Source organism: Opisthocomus hoazin, chromosome 3 (genome assembly GCF_030867145.1).
Source record: "Opisthocomus hoazin isolate bOpiHoa1 chromosome 3, bOpiHoa1.hap1, whole genome shotgun sequence".
NCBI classification, from domain to species: Eukaryota; Metazoa; Chordata; class Aves; order Opisthocomiformes; family Opisthocomidae; genus Opisthocomus; species Opisthocomus hoazin.
Window position 1 is genome coordinate 74,580,958 of NC_134416.1, and position 20,240 is coordinate 74,601,197.

Consider the following 20,240-nt stretch of genomic DNA (forward strand, 5'->3'; position numbering starts at 1 on the left):
TATACAGGTTTCTACTTTCAAGGATTTTATGCCAGACATGAAGCAGTTTGTGTCCCAACTTCAGGAGAATGCCTCATTGCACAATGCAATAATAGTTGAGCAGGTAAATATTGGGAGGCTTCTTTTCAACTGAAAGAAAACTACAGAAGAACTGAAGGAAGATTGGGATTTTTAATTGAATGTACATATTATGTGGTGACACCACCTCTCTTCTAGTTATCCAGCACCTTCCGTAGAAAGATTTTTGTCATCTCTTCTTTGAGGTTTATAACAGGCTCTCAGTGTTCAGTGGAAGGAGTGCACCAGGCAAGAAATCTGACAAAATGTCCTTCTAGATGTCTCCCAGATTTTCTCATTGTTGTCTGAAACTTTCATTTTAATCAGTGTTTTCTTTTTCCTTTCTAATTCCATTTTTTGTTGTAACAGTTCTGAAGTGAAAAATAAACTAACTAGTAAAGAAGGGCTTCAACACTTGCTATCTCCAAAACATACGGAAGTAAGAATGAGCAAAACGTATTCTAAGCTAAGTAGCTAAGCAAATAGATGTGGCATCTTGAATAGTAAACTGCACAGAATAGAAAAATGACTTTTTTTTTTTTAAAAAAAGCTTATTTTAGTGACAGCCTGCCAAGGTTGATAAGAATTAAAATACAGCACAAACCAAGATCAATCCTTGTATTTTTTTGTTTAAAGAGATTTCTCACTTTCAGTGAATGAAAGTATTATTAAAAATGATACATATTTTAAACTTATTCCAATAGATGCTTTGTTACAAGAAGCAAGCATCCTTCTATTGGTTTAATTCTTGTGCTGTAGAGATCTGTAATAATTCCAAATGTTTGTTCTCAAAACTTCCTTCGGTGCAAGGAGCGTGACAGAGAAAGGCATAGAAGTAGGTGATACGCTCAGTCAGTTTCTTAATACATTTTATTACTTGGCACCGTCGTCTTCTGTGCTAACAAACTACAAGATTCCTGAGTATCAGACAGGTATTTTCTCACAGGCTACTTCCTCTTCAAAATTTTTTTTTCTAAACATACTGGTGGAAAATTTTGACATAGAGTAATTCATGTTTCTAACATACAAGTAAAATGAGCTTGTATATCTATGGACGTAGGAGTACAATATACAGTGTGGGTGGTGCACAGTTCCAGGATCCTACAAAGTGCAGAGAGCATCATGAGTGCATGGATGAAAATGAACACTAGCTGGGCCTATGATGATTATATGTATGTAGGTTTTGTTCTTTTTTCCAGTGGATATCTGGTTTAGATAACTATGCTAGATATTACGTGAACAGCAGCATTCCATTTCAAAATATGTTGCATTTGAAAACAATATCTCTGTGTGTTATTACTTTAAAAAAAAAAAAGCATTCTGAGAAAAGTGTCGTGTCAGCCTGAGTGCCTATACTACAGGTGCATGGTGTTAGCTTTTCAATACAAAGGTGATCTCGCATGGCTCTGTCAAAAGCTGGGTGCATTTGTCTAATGCCTAATCTAAAGGAATAGGAAGTCATTTTGCTTTGTTCTCATGAAGTCGTTGTTAAAGAGATTTAAACTGCTCTAATTTTTTATTACACAATTTTAACACAAAAAGCTTTGTAAATATTGAGTGGAGAGTCACGCATGGCATCGTTGGTAATATGTGGCAAAGAATGGCAGAACTGGCAAGTAAGTGTATCTCTACTTGGGGAATTGTAAAGAATATGACAGTTACAGAAATTGTCCTACGGGACAGAAAGTGGCCAAAAGACCCTTTGTGTAATCCATTATAATCTACCAGCACTTAAAAAGAGTGCTTTTAGGTGTTCTATTTGACCATTTTTCCAATGTAACACCAATCAAAACTGCTTTTCTCCTAAAACAAAATGAAAAAAGAATCGCACTGTTTGCTTGTTGAACGTCGGCAGGTTTTTAGTGTATATATTCAGATCTTGGTGTTGGATGTTTTGTTTCCTACCTTAGAGGTTTGAAGTGCTACAGGTTTCTGTGTATCTTATAAGTTTGTACTGTATTTTTAGTTTCAATACATATCTAAAGTATAAATTTTGTTTTGTTTTGTCCCATTTCTAGAGCTTAACTTTTAATGAGACAAGTTCCAGCCTGTTTACTTTTTTTCTTCAAATGATACATAATAACATCCTGGAGATTGGGAGCAGGTAAAAAAGAAGTTCGTTTTTCTCTGTATAGTGTGTTTGGGTTTTTTTGGTTGGTTGTTTTTTTTTCTATTAAGTGTGGTATTTTTAATTGGCTCAGGGGATTTTTGATAGCTGTCAGTTAAAGATTTTTATTTCATTTTAATTTGATGTAAATTTAATGTAAAAGCATGAAGAGTTTGGAATCAAATTTGTGTTTAAGTAAAATTTCTCTTTCCCACCTGTTAACTATACACAGAAGGCATTATTCTAAAATATGTAACCTTCTTCATTTAAAACTGCAAATGTAGGTCAAAAGAAAAATACTTTAAAACTTTGGAATCCGTAGTGATAAACAAAAGAAATCTTGCAGTAGCCTTGTTAGTCATTTCCCTGTAGTGTAAAATTTAATCTTTTTCTGTGTAGCCTTGCTATTTGGCAAGTTACAATAAAAATAAAAGGCAATAACAATAGGAATTAAAATTATTGGCAGCTCCAAAACTAGGAATCAAATGTTATAGAGGGTAGTAAACCAGACTAGTTCTGGTGTTGCTAGAAATGCTGATCTGGTATTTACGTTTTGCCTCTAGGTGGCAATTGGGTGTGCCATGTCTAGAAAGCAAGTACTTATATGATCTTCATTTGTAAATTCAGAGTGAGGTACATTAGGATGTGTAACTTCTTGCTCTTGAAAAAATACCTTTATTTTAGAATACTTAATCTCACAGAGTTGGAGGGGCAGAAGAGCTGTCAAGGAGGTAGATAGAAGAGCGTTTATTGGTTTTTCTAGCACTGATGCTTACACTCCCTTTGGGAGGGTCATGAGAACACTAACATGGCATGCCATTATAAGGACTAACTGACATCAGTATGTTTAATAAAAGTTTAATGGTTTTAAAGAAAGCACACCCTGAGAAGCCATCTTCACACTTACTTAAATTCAGTCACAGCTTGGCTTGAAAAAATGCTGTTGTCCTGGAATGAATTTGCCCTTTTTTAAGTAGCTCATTCTCATTTGTTCAAAAAAAACCCCAAACCACAAATAAGTCTAGTAGTTAATAAGTTAGTTTTTAACTGATGGTTCTGAAAAAGCTGTCACAGTTAGTCAACAGTCACTTGACATTTTGAGAAAAATGCTAATTGTTGAGCTGGGGACCTAGAAGGAATCTTTTAGTACCATATGATCATCAAAAGTGTGGAAAAATGTAAAATTACTGCTAGAAAAATTTGAAGATGACTCAAAACATAAGTAAGATCACTGCTAGAATGTAGTATGTGGCTCTGGTGTCCAGTTGCATGATTTCATTCTCTTCAGTTTCAGTAAGCCATTCATGTAGTAATAGTAAAATGGACATTATAATATAATGTTTCACTGCTTCAAAGGAGTGTTGTGAAAATAATTCCCTCAGGTTTTGTGAGAGATACTCATTCTGTTGCTGCCAGCACAGGAGAATCCACAAGGTAATGGGGAACTCTGTTTTCAGTATCATACCTAGATGTGATACATATACCAATAATAAGATAGGGGAAGTATTAATGAACCTCCCTCTGGGTATGCCCATATGAATTCTCTGAAACCATGAGAAACAAATCAAGATTTACTCTTTCACAGAAATACAGCTGACAACTTCAGTGAACTTTTCAAGTGGGGCGGTGAGGTTGAGTATAATTACAAATAATAAGGCTTAGCATTTCACAGAATGTAGTTGTTTTTCCTAATTAGAAGTTAGCTTCATGCCTGAGCAGTTAAATGAGGAAATAAATGTGATTTAAAGTATAACTGGGATATGTGAAACCAGATCACATGCTCTGTTGGGCTAAGCTATCAGAAATTTCCCTAAAATTAAAGTGATATTTATTTGTGAGGAAAAAAAACCTCAAACAAACCAAAACGCCCAAAATCAACAGCCCAAGAAAATATTTTCCTTGGCCAGGTCATGCTGTGCAAGTGTAAACAAAGAATAAACACCTCAATTTAAATTATTGATTTGAATTATTTCATAGTTAAACATTTTTTCTCTGACTTGTGCTGCTGAAAGAGCTTTTTTCAGAGAGCTTCACAAGATTTGATAGCAGTGAACATTTATATTTGAATTTAAAATGGATGTCTGCTGTTTCTGAGAAAAGCTGGAAGTTTTCCATCTCAAAATCCACCTGAATTTAAATCCTGAGGTAGATGTACAGTATGAGCTTCAGCCTGTGGATTTTTAGTGGGCACCTGCTAGGAGCTCTTTGGATAATAATTAAAAATAGATAAATTATAGTTTGAAAGATTTGTCCAGTGTCCACTTTGTTTGCACAAGAAGATTTGTTTTGAAGATGTAGCATAAAGAATTACAAAGCTTAAATGAAGTGTGGCTCTGCAGCTGAAGGAGGAAGGAGGCATTGTGGTTTGAGATCAGTTATAAAATTTCTTTCATTTAATGACAGTTATCTACTGGATTTCGTTAATAAGAAAGGAATATGTGTATTACTGGTTTTTTCCACTGTTGATCTTAAAACTTCTGAAGCCATATGTAGATTCTTAGAGGAGAGAACAAACAAGTTTAAGTAAGGCTAACTAGCAAGCAAGCATGTAGCTTATTTATTACTGAGACATGTGTTATACTTGAAAAAAAAGTAAATCTTTAATCACAGAATCACAGAATGGTAGGGGTTGGAAGGGACCTCTGTGGGTCATCTAGTCCAACCCCCCTGCCAAAGCAGGGTCACCTACAGCAGGCTGCACAGGACCTTGTCCAGGAGGGTCTTGAATATCTCCAGAGAAGGAGAGTCTACCACTTCCCTGGGCAGCCTGTTCCAGGGCTCCGTCACCCTCAGAGGGAAGAAGTTCTTCCTCACGTTCAGACGGAACTTCCTGTGCCTCAGTTTGTGCCCATTGCCCCTTGTCCTGTCACTGGGCACCACTGAAAAGAGCTTGGCCCCATCCTCCTGACGCCCACCCTTGAGATATTTATAAGCATATAGAATTAATGGCTATTGCAATCTTCTTATTGCATGTTTTGATTTTTTTTTTCCTTTATTCTTTACTAGGTACTACTTACAGTGCTGTGGAATTCCACAGGGCTCCATTTTGTCAACCTTACTTTGCAGCTTATGCTATGGAGACATGGAAAACAAATTGCTCTGTGGAGTACAGCAGGATGGGTAGGGATGCCTTGTTCTGTGCTCTCTTATAGTCATGCATAATATATGGTATATATGGTAGACATTTTCTCCGAACTTTGATTTTGAGTTTCAAGGCTTTCCAACACTCCATTAGGAGTGTGAGGCACACAAACATCTCTGCAGCTTCAGTGTCACTGTGGTTGTTTTGTGGGGGAATTTCTCTGTTTGTCATAGGATTGGGAAGAAAAGTGCTGAAAAGAAGCTTTCACAGATCTGTGGGTAGGAGACTTGTTCTTACAAAGAGCACAGTATTTAGGGATGCTGTAAAGAGCCTGACAAGCTCTTCTTGTACATCTAAGAAGTTTATGGTTCTCTTGCACTCATTCCCACAATATCTGTGGCCATTTCTTCTCAAACAGGATGGGATGTTTGTTACAGGCTTTCTGATACTCCAGGCTTCTGCCTGAGGGCTTTCCAATCCACCTTCTATAAATCTTAGCATTTTATCAAGGTCACAGCTTTATTGCAGATTTTTTACAAGGCATGTTGGTTCTTGTTTGAAGCCTTGTGTGGCTCTTGATACATATTCTCAGTCTTTGTGCCCTGCTTGTGCTTGCTTCTTAGGAGCTTGACAGAAAGCTAGCCTGATGAAAGCTCTACTGCTTTATTAGCTGTAAAAACTTTGGCGTCCCTTTTACCTCCATATGAACTGATCCCCAGCTGAATCCCAGATTAGGATCTTTAGGCATGAGCTGGACCCTGAAGCTTGTCAGTGTTCACACATCTCTCTCCATTGCTGTGAATTCTGTCCTAAGAAAGAAAAAAGAAACTGAGTGTAGGAGTACTCCAGATAAGTGTGTCTGTCTAGTGTCTCTTCTTGGGAGGCTCACTGGGTAATGGAAAGTCTCAGAATTTTAAACATTTCCCTACCGAAGTAGTAGAGTTCTTCTCATAGGCTTTAGGATGCTGTGATAATGTGAGTGTAAACAGCTATCCTTTGCTTTCAGAGGATGTTGTTTATATATACTGAAATTGTGAAACCGATTCAGAAGAATGCGCTCTTTAATGTAGCAGCTGTTTTCATATAGAGCCAATTTTAGAAAGTTAGTTAGGTATCTGTTGAATAATTTTGATAGTTTCATTTGGCCTTGAAGTCAAAAAAGTAACCTGGCTATTGACTTGGCTAGGCAAAGGTGCAGCTGATCTGATCATAGTGATGGCAATACTCCTGCTGTGAAGAGGAGACTGGACAAGATCATCTCCAGAGTTTCCTCTCTATGATCTACTAGGCAGGATTTATCAGAAAAATATGGGCATGCTTGAGACCTGGATTCTGTTGAAAAAGACAATTCCAGCCTTTACAGCAGTAGATGGTAGTCTGGTTTACATTCAAGTTACAGCTTCACAAACAAGTTATTACATGGTAAATGAAGATACAGAGTTAGAGCACGTGAAGAGTCTGGTATCTGCTTGTGTACCTGGTATTACACCTCCTCTCCTTGTCTTCGTGGATACTGCAAATTCTCCCTCGGAAAAGTGTAAAACCCTGCATCCAAAAAGCTACTGTGGAGAAGCTTGTGTGCTGTAAATTCCTGTCATGAGTTGCATAGCCAGCCCCTTTGCTTTCTTATTTTTATTTTTTTTTCATTTATTTTTAGGAAAGAAGCAGAACTGAGAATTTCTTCATGACACTCGATTTGGAGATCACATTGGCCTCTACCTTCTTGTGAATTAAAATGGGCATGTTGTTGCTCTGAAGAGTGTGACGAAAATTTGAAAGGATTGCGTATTAAAAAAATCTAACATCAGTTTCTTCTTGATTACAGAGTCCTAATACGTCTCATTGATGACTTTTTGCTGGTTACACCACATTTAATGCAGGCAAGAACTTTTCTAAGGTATGCTATTAAAGACATAGTCTTCAAAGTAATATACATTAACACTTTTTACATGATTGTTCTTCATCTTTGTACAGGCTTATACATATAGGTATATTTGTTTTGTGGGTTAATAATTGGGAAGGGCTGCTTTGTAGTCCCTCCTGGTAGCCTGTGCTTGGGGAGAGTCATAGAATCATAGAAAGTTTTGGGTGGGAAGGGACCCCTAGAGGTCATCTAGTCCAACCCCCCCGGAGCGAGCAGGGACACCACTAACTAGATCAGGTTGCTCAGAACCCTGTCCAACCTGGTCTTGAATGTTTCCAGGGATGGGGTCTCCACTACCTCTCTGGGCAACCCATTCCAGTGTTTCACCACCCTCATTGTAAAGAATTTCTTCCTTATATCTAGCCTAAACCTATCCTGTTTTAGTTTAAAACCATTACCCCTCGTCCTGTCACTGCTGTCTTTGCTAAAATCCTAGTAGCTACGCTCTGGATGGCCAACTAACAATCTGTTGCAGCTTGGATGGTGGGGGACTCCTGCTGAAATTTAAATTAGGGACCTAGCTACTGACCTTGATGGAGCTTCTAGCAGCAATTAGCGCAGACTAACCAAAGCAGCTGACAGTTGTTTTAAGACTATTTTCCCTCAAATTTGTCTTGGTTACATTCTTGAAATGTTTTTATTGGGCAGGTATGCTGCTACCTTCTATTCCTGGGGTAAGAATGCAACTTTTCTCTGATCCAATATTGCTAAGAATTTTCTGGTCATTAATATTCTGGGATGAGTATTTGAAGATACTGATAGCATGGTGGCATGCAGCTCACATAGAAGTTTTCGAACAGTAATTCTTTAGTGTTTCAGAACTACCTTTTGTTAAATTTGGGCCCCAAAAGAGGTTCCTGGTTACCGTGGATATGAATATACAGTCAGTATCCAAGAAGAGTTCTGCTGATGATGTGATGCCAAAACCAATAACTCTTCATCTTTCTTTTTCCAGTGATTTTAATCTCAGTGGTTTCTGTGAGTGTGGTTTATGCAGCTTGTGTCAAATGTTTCATGGCTTAAGTTCTTAATTTGTATTAATCTGTAAAAGTTTTTCTCCATTATTCTCATATTCTTAAGATTATTTGTTTATTTTATGTATCTATTTACCTCTAATATCTTCAGTTTTGTTTTTGTCTAGCTGTGTTCCTTAACCTAAAGAGTTGGCAGTGGTTTCCTTTATTCTTCGGTTTCTGTCCTTTTATGCAAGATCATAGGTGTCTTGCAACGTGGTGGGGTTTTTTGTTAACTTTTGCAGGGGGAGTTAGGCTAACTGTTTATATCTGTTTCAGGACTCTAGCAACAGGTATTCCTGAGTATGGCTTTTTAATAAACCCCAATAAGACAGTCGTGAATTTTCCAGTTGATGATATCCCAGGATGTTCCAAATTTAAACAGCTGCCAGACTGTCGTTTGATCCCGTGGTGTGGTTTGTTATTAGATATACAGACACTTGAGGTTTACTGCGATTACTCCAGGTAAACAGAGTTTTATACTCCAGTGTCAGCTTTACAGTGTGTTGTATGTAGTGTGAGAAGCACAAGGGTGTCTTGTGAATGATGTAGTTGAATGAACTGCAAAGTAGATTTTACTTTTCTGTTTCTTATACACTAATTTAAACATTTTATTCTGCTGTGCAGCCTGCTATTCTCCTCATTCCATCCTGGTGGAATGTACATACCATTAATGCTATCAAATGTGGCACAGGTCACTGGTGACCAGAAGTCATATGCCATATGGTGGCTACATGGTTCTGAGAAAGTTTATTCAATCACCTCAGTTCAGCTTCTTTCACCGTTATGCACTGTGTCATAGCTGATATCATATAACTCCATGTGTTGTTCTGAAATTGTTATTTTTTGTACCTTCCTAAAAGAAGCAGCAAGTATTACATGAGCTACAGATTGAGATTAATTTTGTATAGACTAGAGGAACTAGTAATCCTTTCAACATCAGACGTGTTCCCTCTGGTACACTTCAGATGGTAGTGTAGGGGCGAAGTAATCTCTCTTTAAACTAACGACATTGACTATATAGACAAAGCAGTCTGAAGAGGCATAGAACTCGGGATGGGACAATGCATCCTACTGAAAAGCTCTGTAGACCCTTTATATGGACTACTAGAGATGGCATTAGACATTTGCTAAGGTTAACAGGAAAGAACTGTTTAAACTGGTGCATAAAACTGCTGTGTTATTGACCATATTCAGCGCAAACAGCCCATGCATACATTTAAGTGGGAAATTAGGAGGAGGTTTCCCATCACCAGAGTTGGTGAAGTTCTTCAGTAGTCTTCCAAAGCAGAAAAGCTTGGTCAGTTTAGGAAAGTGGCTGTTGAATTTAGCCCTCTGTTGTTACAGAAAATCATGTCATGTAAATCAAAGAGATTTATTCACTAGCTGTGTTTTCCAAAAGAAACAGTTTGCATTGATGAGGGCAGTGGTGCTACTCATCTGGGAGACACTAATCAGGACCCTGAGGGTGTCTGTTACAAGGGCCACCTTGCTTTTGACAAGTTTGACTTAAGTAGTTGGAACGCCAAGGTGAACTGAGGTGGCTTCCAGCCTAAGCTCCTGCATTGCATTGATCACAGAGTGCAACCTTATTGCCACTGGAGTCGTTAACAGTGGTCTGGCTAGACCACATGTTTTAGAAGTACATCTGATTTGTGTTTCAGGCTATTGGCTTGGTTTTTTTGGCAGGGTGTACTCTTCAGCTCTGAGGTACTGAAGTCGTTCCTTAGCTAATAGCCTTAATGCCGCTATGTCTAGTCTCTTTGTAAATTGAATTTAGTTACAGTCGTTTTCTAGCTACTGGCTCATTGATTTGCAGGCAATCTCTGTAACACGAGACGTTAAATGAGGCTTACTTTACAAAATTTAATCTAGTCTATTAGCCCATGGAGTTTGTTTAATTACTTTTTTCTTTTTTTTTTCTAGTTATACCTGTACTTCTATCAGATCAAGTCTTTCCTTCAATTCAAGTAGAACAGCTGGGAAAAACATGAAATACAAATTGATTACAGTCCTCAAACTGAAATGCCATTGTTTATTTCTTGATTTACAGGTGGGAATATGGAAATGGATGTTTGGAAAGACTGTGATTAGTGATAAAGAGTGTTAAAACTGGTTTGAGTTGTAACATTGAGTTGAGTTTAAGAGGTAATCCACATAACTTGGAAATGTTGACATCAAGTAAAATCTGGGGTCTCAGCACCTTCCAGAATGGAGCCTTCACAATATTGTTAACTTAGGTACATAGAAGAAATGTTGGAAGTTTAGCGTAAAATGTTTTTTCTGTAGATCTGTATGTCGTCTTATGCTGCTGAACTGAAGAAATCCTGTCGCGACACTAAAATATAGCTCTGTTTCTGTTCTGTTCTAGATCAACAGCCTTAGAACAGTTTTCATTAACATCTATAAGATATTTTTACTTCAGGCGTATAGGTAGGTCACTGTCTTCTGCAGTAACTCTAAATATTTCATTATGCTTTCTTGACACATGGAGGAGCTGCGGATTAGGAAAAAGTATGCCATATAAATGTGCAGTGGTAAATGTCAATAGTAAGTCACATTATTCTTGTTACAGCCGTCGTCTTGTGCAATATTATTAGATTCAGGATACAGGATTGTATTGATGTGTGTGTTTAAGTGACACTTCACTAAATGAATTTTCAGTGTCTCTTGGTTTTGACAGCTAACCTCGAGAAAAGCAGGGTTTTGCTGCAGGAGGATGACGAGAAGCCTTATCACTCATTAACCAGTTTATATTTAGAACTTTTTATCTATTAAAATAATATAGAACTTTGACCTGTATAACTTTAGGTAAAGTGAGGTTTCATTCTGCCAAGTTAATTGCAATTTCTTAGCTGCTGATATCTTAAGTGCTCCTTAGCTAGTAGTATTTTGGTTTTCATGAGCTGTTCTTGACCAGCAGAGGAAGTGAATGCTTTAAACAAGTATAAGGGAAAGAAATCAAAACTGATAAGCAAATTGGGAGAAAATACTAACCTCTGTGCATCGAAAACTTGGAATGATTGGCAGCACCAACTAACTTTATTGTTTTAGGACAAAAAAGGTATAAGAGATGCTTCCCTCTTTACAGAAATCAGGTGTTGCTCTTTTGCTAGGCTTATACTTGTTAGGAAGTGACAATTTAGTTTTGTTCTTAAATTCAGCTTGGTCCGCATTCACCCTGTATCATTCTTGTGTCCAAGAAGTGTAATTGGACTTGTCTAGTACAGCACTGTTGTGTCAAACTCTTAAAACTTGGTGTTGTGAGTGATTTATGGTTTTTCTCTGATGTTGGACATGATTACTTAGTTACTTCTGTTTGCTTTTATGGTAGTACTCTAGTGAAGGTCTTTATGTTAGAATACCTCTAAAAAACTGTCCGCTGTGCTAACGGCATGTCAGGTTAGTTCAGCCAGAGCTCTGTGATGCAGTGTGGTAATCATGTTTATCCTTCAAATATTTTAAAATATGAGAATTTCTTGAAGTGATTACACTTATGCTGGGTTAATTTAATAAACAAGTATATACATTGTTGAATAATTAAAGATCAGCATTGTAATTGTTGACTCTATTCAGCAGAAGCAAGATTATAATGCCAGTCTGAAGAAAAAAAAGGCAAAAAAAAAAAGTCAACAGTTTTAAAATATGTCCAAAGAGAGGTGTAAGGGAACTTACAATACAAGTAATTTCCATAGAATTGGCTTCCAAATAGAGAAAAGAGTGAGGATCCTGGTCTGTGGAACACTACATCACTTGGAGGTCTGTTTTCCTGAATTCCTGGACAGAATTTGTTTTGGAGTTTTGTTTTGTTTTTTCTTCCTCTTACACTCTCTCATGTGGGTGTTCTCTGGCCGCATGGTCTGTGTTACGAAATTGGTGAGGATGTGTAGTTTAACTTTCCCTGCACACAAGACAGTCATTGTCCTCAGAAGAGAATTCTGTTACTGAGGCAGACAGCTTCAAGATTTTTCAGGACAGAATTGACAAACAAGCATCATATGTGTCTGACACTCTAGGGATGTGTGTGTATAGGAGAGGTGTCATATGCTAACCGTGCTGATACAGCTAGAGACTGTTGGGTGCTTTTAAATACTGTATAGTGCCTAAGATACATAATCATAGTTTCACATGAAATTGCAAATGACTTGTAATTTAACAGGCTGGTTTTGTGAACAGGTTCCACGCCTGTGTTCTCCAACTTCCATTCAATCAGCAAGTTAGAAACAATCCTTATTTCTTCCTAAGGATCATCTCTGAGACGGCATCATGCTGCTATTCTATCCTGAAAGCAAAAAATGCAGGTATAGTATGATAATGGCCATGAAGTAGTGTGTTGGGGTTTGGTGCAGTTTTTTTGACAACTAAAATGTCTTGAACATGCAGTCAGATCATGTAACTTTGAGATAAAGATCAAGAAAGATAAATGTGGAGTGCATGAGAGGAATCACAGTACCTTTTTTTTTCTTAAACTCAGTTTCCTGAAAATACTAAAATGTTTCAAGTTTTAGATTTTAGTCCTCTGCTGACATAGGAGACTTCATTGACTACATAGGTTTTTAGTAAAAAATCTTGGAGTGATTTTATAGAAAGAGAGGAGAGGTCAGGTGTACTCATTAGTGCTCCTCATTTTCAGTGACATTATTTTCCTGTTCTGTCTGCAGGAGTTGCTTTAGGTAACAAAGGTGCATCTGGCGTGTTCCCTTCTGAAGCAGCAGAATGGCTCTGCTACCATGCCTTCACTGTCAAACTGGCAAACCACAAAGTTATTTACAAATGCCTGCTTAAGCCTCTAAAAATCTGTAAGTATTGCATTTTTTTTACAGTTTGAAATATCATTAACTGTAACAAAACTTTAAATCTAATGGATTTTTTTAAGTTTTCTTATCGTAAAGTGTTGCTCTAAAATGTACATTAATGAGCTTTCTGTTTTTAATCAAATTTACTAAGTATAAGTAGGCAAATTAAAAAGCTATGTTTTTCAGCACTACATGTTTTAGAGCCTTGTTCTTAACGCACAACTATTGATACTTGGCACTCAATAAATTTGTACAGTTCAGAAAGCTTAATAAGATTGGGTTAATTATATAACCATTCTCAACAGGTTTAATTAAATGAAATATGAGCACTCAATTTTCTATTTTTAAAAAGTAGATTAACTGACAACTAAAGAAGTTCCTTCTGCAATGTAAACTCTTTCCAAAAAAAGCATCACCAGGGTCACTTTGAAACAGAAGCACTTTCTGTGCTGTATATGCTATACTGTAATAGAGCTGAGTGGTGTTGGCAAATCTCTGCCTCTTCTCCTTGGTGAAAGAAGCTGTCTGTGTACCTGGCCGCTGGGGAGCTCTCTCTCTGACCAGTTGTGCGGTCTGTCCCCAGGCCAGCCACAGAAATAATAGAATTTTCAGTTCTGAGATATTAAAAGTGAACAGCAGTAAGGTCTTCTGAAGCAGTCAGTACTGTTGTTGAATTTAGCTGCAGTGAAGGCCAGTCTCTCAATGCTGATTCTCTAATTCATACTCTGAATGACTCATTACTGGGGTGGTTTTATTATACAGTACTGAGAAATTCTTCAGTCTGGTTCCAGAATAACCCCTGTTTGATGTTAAATGTATTGCAAGCTTCCCTTGATACCTGTGCTGAGGTCCAGTGCCCCAAAAAGAGGGCAGTTCTGCTTCTGGAAGGGAAGAATCTCCTTCCCCTGTCAAAGGCTTGCAGCAATGCCTGAGTGCACACAGTCTGATTTTTGGTGATGCAGTGTAAATGTATCAAAAGACGATGCTGGAACGTTTACGGGAAAGAAGCTGGCGGTCGGTATTGCAGCAGGCGCATTCCTGACAACGATGGACTTTCTGTACGGAGGAGAACTCTGGTGGCCTCTCCCAGAGAGAAGCTCCTTCTCTCAGACTTACTGACACCAAAACCAGAGGCACCATGTCGGCTCATTGCTGCTGAGAAACAGTTCTATTCAGACCTTCTCGAAGTACCAGGGGAAGCAGGCCTGCAGCTTCTATGGGTGTGTGTGCATCTGCCGTAGAAGTGGTGTCTGCCGCCCACAAAATCACACCGCCACAGATACCAGGGGAAATGGGCTGGGAAGTAAAGGTGGAATCTTTCCTGGTTGAGTAATGAATTTTTCCTATGTGTGGTTGTCATTAGGTTCCTTCAGCTGTACCCGTGCAGCCCCTTGCCTGATCTCAGTACTGATCTGAAACGTGTGTGATCCAGGCCTAGCTCCATATACGCAGTTCTAACCCAAGAGGGGAAAGCTGACCATCTATCAGTTGGCTCCTCTGGCAGTGAGAATTGCCCTTGCAGAGATGGAATAACCTTGCTTCCTAAGTTGCTGGGGAGAATTATTAATGTTGTACTTGCTGAGTATTGTAGGGGTGGAGCAGGAAAGGTCGAACAGCAAGCAGAATATTAGTGGTGACGTTCTCTTTAAAAGAGTAGTTTCCAGCTTTTCTTTCACAAATCTTACCTTCTCTGAGGCAGAATCTGTTCTTCACATCCATAATGTCAAGACAGCTCTGTTTTATCTTCAAGGCCCAGTTTCTTTTGGAAATATCTGAGACTTAAAGTACACTGCTGAAAGATCAAGGGTTCAGAGACTTTTGCTTAAGGGCTCCCTAAAGAATTAGCAGGCTATGACTTGTTTTTACCATGAAAAACATGGAAGCTTTTTCTGTGATCGGTCAACAGATCACTGGGGCCCTAGTTACTCGAATACCATGTCTGAGAGGTCTGCATTGGCTTATATCCCCCTGAAATCTTACCAGTACTTCCACTAGCCCTGTTCCACCTGTGCTGCAAGGGTTGGTGCAATACTTGGCGGAGTACTTCTGTAGTTGCCGGCTTTATGAAAAGCCTCCAAAGCATCTACTAGGTGACTTGGCAGGAGGGTAGCTGTTTGGGGTCAGCTTGTCGTGCAGCTTGAATACTTATAGTGGTTGTAATTTTGAGAGGTGCTTTGACTGCATGTTCGTTTGCTTCCCACCTGCTTTTCTCCTTCATTTAGGAGTTGGTTGAGGTTTTAAATGTAATTTCAAACTGTTTTTGAAAAGGAACTGAGATCCTTTGAAAAGGATGTTTTTGAAAAGGAACATCAGATCCTCCACCTAGGGGCTGAGCAGAAGGGAAGGTGAGGCATCGGTGTGCTGGTACTGTAAAGCTGTACAAAGACTTCTTGTGAGGCATCATGAGAAGTCATACGCATACCCTTGGTGTGAACATGCATCGTTATCTCCATGTCTCCAAGATCTTTGATCATAGGTGAAGACTGTTTTTCAGTCACCTGATTGTATGTGGTGCTTGTATTTGTATTTCCTTCCAAATTTAGTGAGATACTAAGTCTCGTAATCCTGCAGGAACCTACTAAAATCCATTTAAAGAGACGTTGATAGATAGTTTTCTATTCAGTCTTGTAAGTTAGTTTTGTTTGACCTGCATCAGACTTATTCCTGAGTAATGCAGTTGTAATCAGAACACCATGCTGTAGAGGTTGCCACAGGTCTGAGCGTTATTTAGAGATACCAGAGCTCATTTTAAACATTGTGTTTCGAGTTCCGTTTTACTTCCAGAAAACAGGTAGCATGTGTGGATGTCAGAGTAGCTGTGACAGGGAAGTCACTGATTCTCAGGTGTGTTCCTGTAAAGTTAGCTCAGTATCTCTGTGTAGCACACAGATAACCAAGGCTGGTAATAGCACCGGAACAACTAAGCTTTTTGTTGTCATTCTGGAGTTTGTATTGGCTATATAAAACCTATTACCCCTGTAAGATCATGTTGTTGACAGGGATTGGTATAAACTTAATTCTTTGTGTTGTGTCCCTGCACATGCCTTTCCATCACTCTCCATGGGAATCGATATCAAGCTCATATGTTTTGGGGAGGAGTTTCTTCCCACTGCTCCAAAACCTGTTAAATATCAACATCAAGGGTTGGTCAGTACGAGTTGTCGTCATTCTTCAGAGTTAAGTGTTTAAAACATAGTTACTGTTTAACATTCCTCCTTTTATTACCAGTGGGGAAAGGAGCAAGAGTCTTTCCTTGTCATGCTGGGATATAAATACATCATCTGTCTCCTTTCCAAATACAGAACAAATGTTTACTGAGCACTAATGTCTTTTTGCACTGTTGACAATTTTGCTAACTTTATTTAGGTAATGGAGCTAGACCGTTGCTAGGATTTTACATGTTCTTCCAAATCTTTAAAAAGTCCATTTGTTGTCTGTAATTCTGTTGATGGTAGACTCAATGGCCTTCTGTGTTTCAAAACTGTTATGTCCATGTATAGAAGTTTTGTTCCTGATTTAAGAGCCTCGTTTAGTCTCCAATATTTTCCACCTTAAGGGTGGCTTTCCAGTTAGCCTCTCTTCTCTTGCAAGGAAAAACAGCGGGGAGAATTGTTGTTGCCAGTGTTATAGCAAAAGGTGCATTTTCCATGTGATTTTTTTTTTTTTTAATCTTTTTGTGTATGTCAGTCGCAAGCATACGCTACTTTGATGTCATATCTGAAAGCAGAGGGGAAAAGAAAGAGTTTGGGAATACCTTCCTGCTGTAGGTACACATCAGCAGCCAGATAAGGACCTGTCCCTTGTCCCTGGCATTGTTTAAAATAGGGTCTTTCAGAATAACTGTGGTTTGACAGAAGGCCTTTTTTGGTGGATATAGTTATTTAACAAATGGTCTTGTACTTTTCAGAAAAATTTTAAAATTCTTAAATCCAAACAAAGAATTGTTACAAGGACATAGTAGGAGGATTTGCTCCTTGGTTTTCTTAGTTTGTTACTATTTTAACATATGATTTTTAACCTTTTTATTTATTAGCCTGATTTAAGGGTGGAAGAATAGTAGCATATTTGATTATAGCTTTTTTTTATTCCCTTATTCCAGGTGCTCCAGCTTTTTAATTGGATTCAGCTAGTATTGATTTCATTACTTTATTAGCATTTTCCCTAAAACAGAATTGTTAGTTACTTGGAGTAGTAATGAATTGTTTCTGATATTTTGGTAGGTAAGATGCAGCTCTTCAGGAAGATCCCAAAGGATACTATGGCACTGCTGAAGACAGTGACAGAACCATCGCTTTGTCAAGATTTCAAAGCTATCCTGGACTAACTGATTGAAGTTTATTTCATAATTTTTCCAGGTTTGAAAATAAGTGCTATGTCTTTAGACGACTTTTCTCCATGGTTTATTTTGGTAAAGTGGACCAAAAGCAACTTCACTCAGGTGGTTTCCATGTTTGTTTCTCAGATACCACACAAGAACTTAAAAAGATCAGTCAATTTTGTTAATACTTGTTTGTGTTTGCCTGTAAATTCACAGGCTATTTGAAGTAAATGACTTGGTGTTGTTCAGTAATTCCCATCTTCTTGATGAAGACATCGTTAAACTATGTTTGTACGAACAAATATAATTTCTTATTTCAGTGTGTTGTTTCTGAAGAGCTGTTCTTTGCTTGTCTGTGTTGCAGACTATATTATAATAAATTGTCTTGTTAATTGCAGTAACATGTACTTGTGTCAAATACCTTTATTTTATAGTAATCTTTAAAGTCCCGCACAGCCGGGTTATGTCCTGGAAGACAGTTACCTGCACAGGGCAAGTGCATTTCATGGCACTACCTAGCAAGAGGTACAGGTCAGAAATTTTATGCTTTGGAGAACACAACTAATATATGCCAAAATTTTGGCATGAAACCTGGCTATGTTTAGTGTATGTCTTATATATTTTGAATACTCGGTGATATTTTTAGTACAGTGACATACAGACTGATGGTGGTGCATTTATACCTACAAAACAGAAGTTCTTGAGTAGGTAATATGCTGAGTAGATTACTGTTCTATGTGCATTTCCTGTTCTTTATTTAGGTTTATCTTTGGCTTTATAATGATATGAAATACTATCTAGCCCTGGTGTTGGCACGCTGTGCACAGCTGGATTTTGCCCTGTGGCTGCTCTGATAAACCTGCGCTTATGTTTTTTTCTCTTCCAGGCTTCTCTTTTGAGTTTGCATTGCTCCAATGTAGAGCTATTTTATTGGTATTTTTCTGTCTCTGTCACAGGCTAAACAGGTTTTCTCAAGGCAGGTGGAGGATATCTTGCAGGAGTGAAACACAGTGTAGGCAGTGTTACTCAGTACATATTTTCAAAGGATTGACAGACCACCACCACACAGGGATTGGTAACATGGCTCCTGGAAGCTGATTTGCAGTATTGCAGTCTGTCCATTAACATCATAACTCAGTTCAAACTGTCAGAGCATACAGAGAGTCAGTCATACAGTTGTTTGTTTTATCTTTCTATGAAGTGGCACTGTTAAAAAGAAAAGCCATAGAACAAGTGCTCCTACTAGAGTAGAGAGCAGATGAAGAGCAGCCCAGTTGCTCCCCAGGCAGCAGCTGGAACATTTAAACCCCTCCGTCCCCCAGGATGTTCTGCAGTGGTACTGGCGTGAGGGAACACAGTCACGGACACCATCACAGATGAGAGGGCTGGTGGTGCGGGAAGCTTTATTTTACTGGGCCACATGGCAGGAAGAGGCAGCAAGATGCTCCGATGAGGGCCTTGGCAGGGATGAGACTTGAGCACTTGGAGAACTCCCTGCACTTCGGCTGGAGCTGTTCCGACCTGTGGCCGTTCACCCTTTGCCTGGGCTTTCTTCAGCTGTGCGTTCCTTCCCGCCTGCCTATCTTCCCCGCTCCTGCCGTGCAGTCGCAGGTGCTAGGGATTTTGACTCTGCTCCTTGCTGCACAGGCCCCATGTGTTTTTTGTGTCATCTTGAAGGAGGCTGTGCTGGTGGGCAGCATCAGGGGTGAATGCATGCTTGCCTGGTTGTTGTGTTCTGCGTGAGCCTGCGGAGGAGGTTGAGGCAGAGGAGCCCAACTGTTTCCCGAGAGCCAAAGAGCGTGCCTCTTTTGAAGGAACGTTCTGGAACAGGGCTTGGGCAGCCTGAACGGACACCTCACAAGCCAGGATCAAATCCATATGGAGAGGATGGGCCCCTGGGAAGAGCAGGGAGCCTTTCTGTGGTGAACAGCTGTCCCCAGGCAAACTCCCAGGGTGATCAAAAGTGTGTCCTCGGTAAGTGGGGTAGATAACTGAGGCAAGAGCTGTGCTAATCTGGTCAGTGTTTCAGAAGGCATTGCAGATGGGTTGGCTTGGGAGGACTAGAAGAAAACCTCTTTGCTCCCATCCAAGAACAAGGTAGTTACGGGTAGATTTGCTTCTAAGCCTTTGAACTTTTTCCATGTGAACCAAAACATGATTTATTTTATAAGCTTTAATGTTAAAGAGAGACGTTTTTAATGTCATTCATCGTGGTCCTATCTAGAAAAGGATGGGGCTGTTTCCACCTTAGGGCTCAGAACAACGTGTCCTGTTTCCAGCATCATTGCTTCTTTATGTGACTTCCCTGGGATGCTCTAATACGGAGAATAGAGGGAATGTGAAATTCACCGATGGGTTGGATTAGCTCATTTTTGCTCTGTATCACAGTGGATACTGTGATAATTATAACTGCTGATGTGCTCTCAGTTGAAGGTGTAATTTTATAAAAATGCATCAAGTGTAATGCCTGCAATTCTCTGAGCCAATATTTGCCTATCCTTATAACTACTTGCTGAGTTGTCAGTTTTAAACAGTAACTGCTGTTTCTGAAGGCTATTTGTAAACAGATGCAAATACAATTCAGAAATCACGAGAAAGACTGCTTCATTTTAAAGTATCTTCCATTTAAGAAGGCCCATGAAAATAGTGCTGAAACTGCTATGTGTTTTAGAAAATGGAGAATTTGGAAATTTAAAGAAGAGCTGGCAGTCTGTACTAGAGACTTGTACTTGCTGCTGCGGCTTAATACAATTGGGAAATATACTGAGAGTATACGTGTAAAGAATAGATCAACCATAGCAATGGCATAGATTTAATGCTCTAAAATGAGATGTCTGTGTGGTAGGGAAGGTAGAACTATTCCAGAAAGCTAATTCTGTAAGGAACTGTTCTAAAAGAAATAGTGCGATATGTTATGTAAAATATTTTCTGCTTAGTTGCTGG

The 20,240-nt window shown here is 38.9% G+C and overlaps 1 protein-coding gene across 1 annotated transcript in view; it reads left to right on the forward strand.

Moving 5' to 3' along the window:
• TERT (telomerase reverse transcriptase) overlaps window positions 1-17,624 on the forward strand; it is a 33,379-nt gene extending 15,755 nt beyond the window's left edge. Inside the window, exons 7-16 of the mRNA XM_075415293.1 lie at window positions 8-103; window positions 2,076-2,161; window positions 5,171-5,284; window positions 7,072-7,143; window positions 8,463-8,648; window positions 10,110-10,236; window positions 10,555-10,616; window positions 12,360-12,484; window positions 12,845-12,982; window positions 17,200-17,624. Coding sequence (XP_075271408.1) covers window positions 8-103; window positions 2,076-2,161; window positions 5,171-5,284; window positions 7,072-7,143; window positions 8,463-8,648; window positions 10,110-10,236; window positions 10,555-10,616; window positions 12,360-12,484; window positions 12,845-12,982; window positions 17,200-17,303 — 1,110 coding nt within the window. The 3' untranslated portion in view covers window positions 17,304-17,624. The remainder of the gene's footprint in view (window positions 1-7; window positions 104-2,075; window positions 2,162-5,170; window positions 5,285-7,071; window positions 7,144-8,462; window positions 8,649-10,109; window positions 10,237-10,554; window positions 10,617-12,359; window positions 12,485-12,844; window positions 12,983-17,199) is intronic.
• The last annotated feature ends 2,616 nt before the right edge of the window (window positions 17,625-20,240 follow it).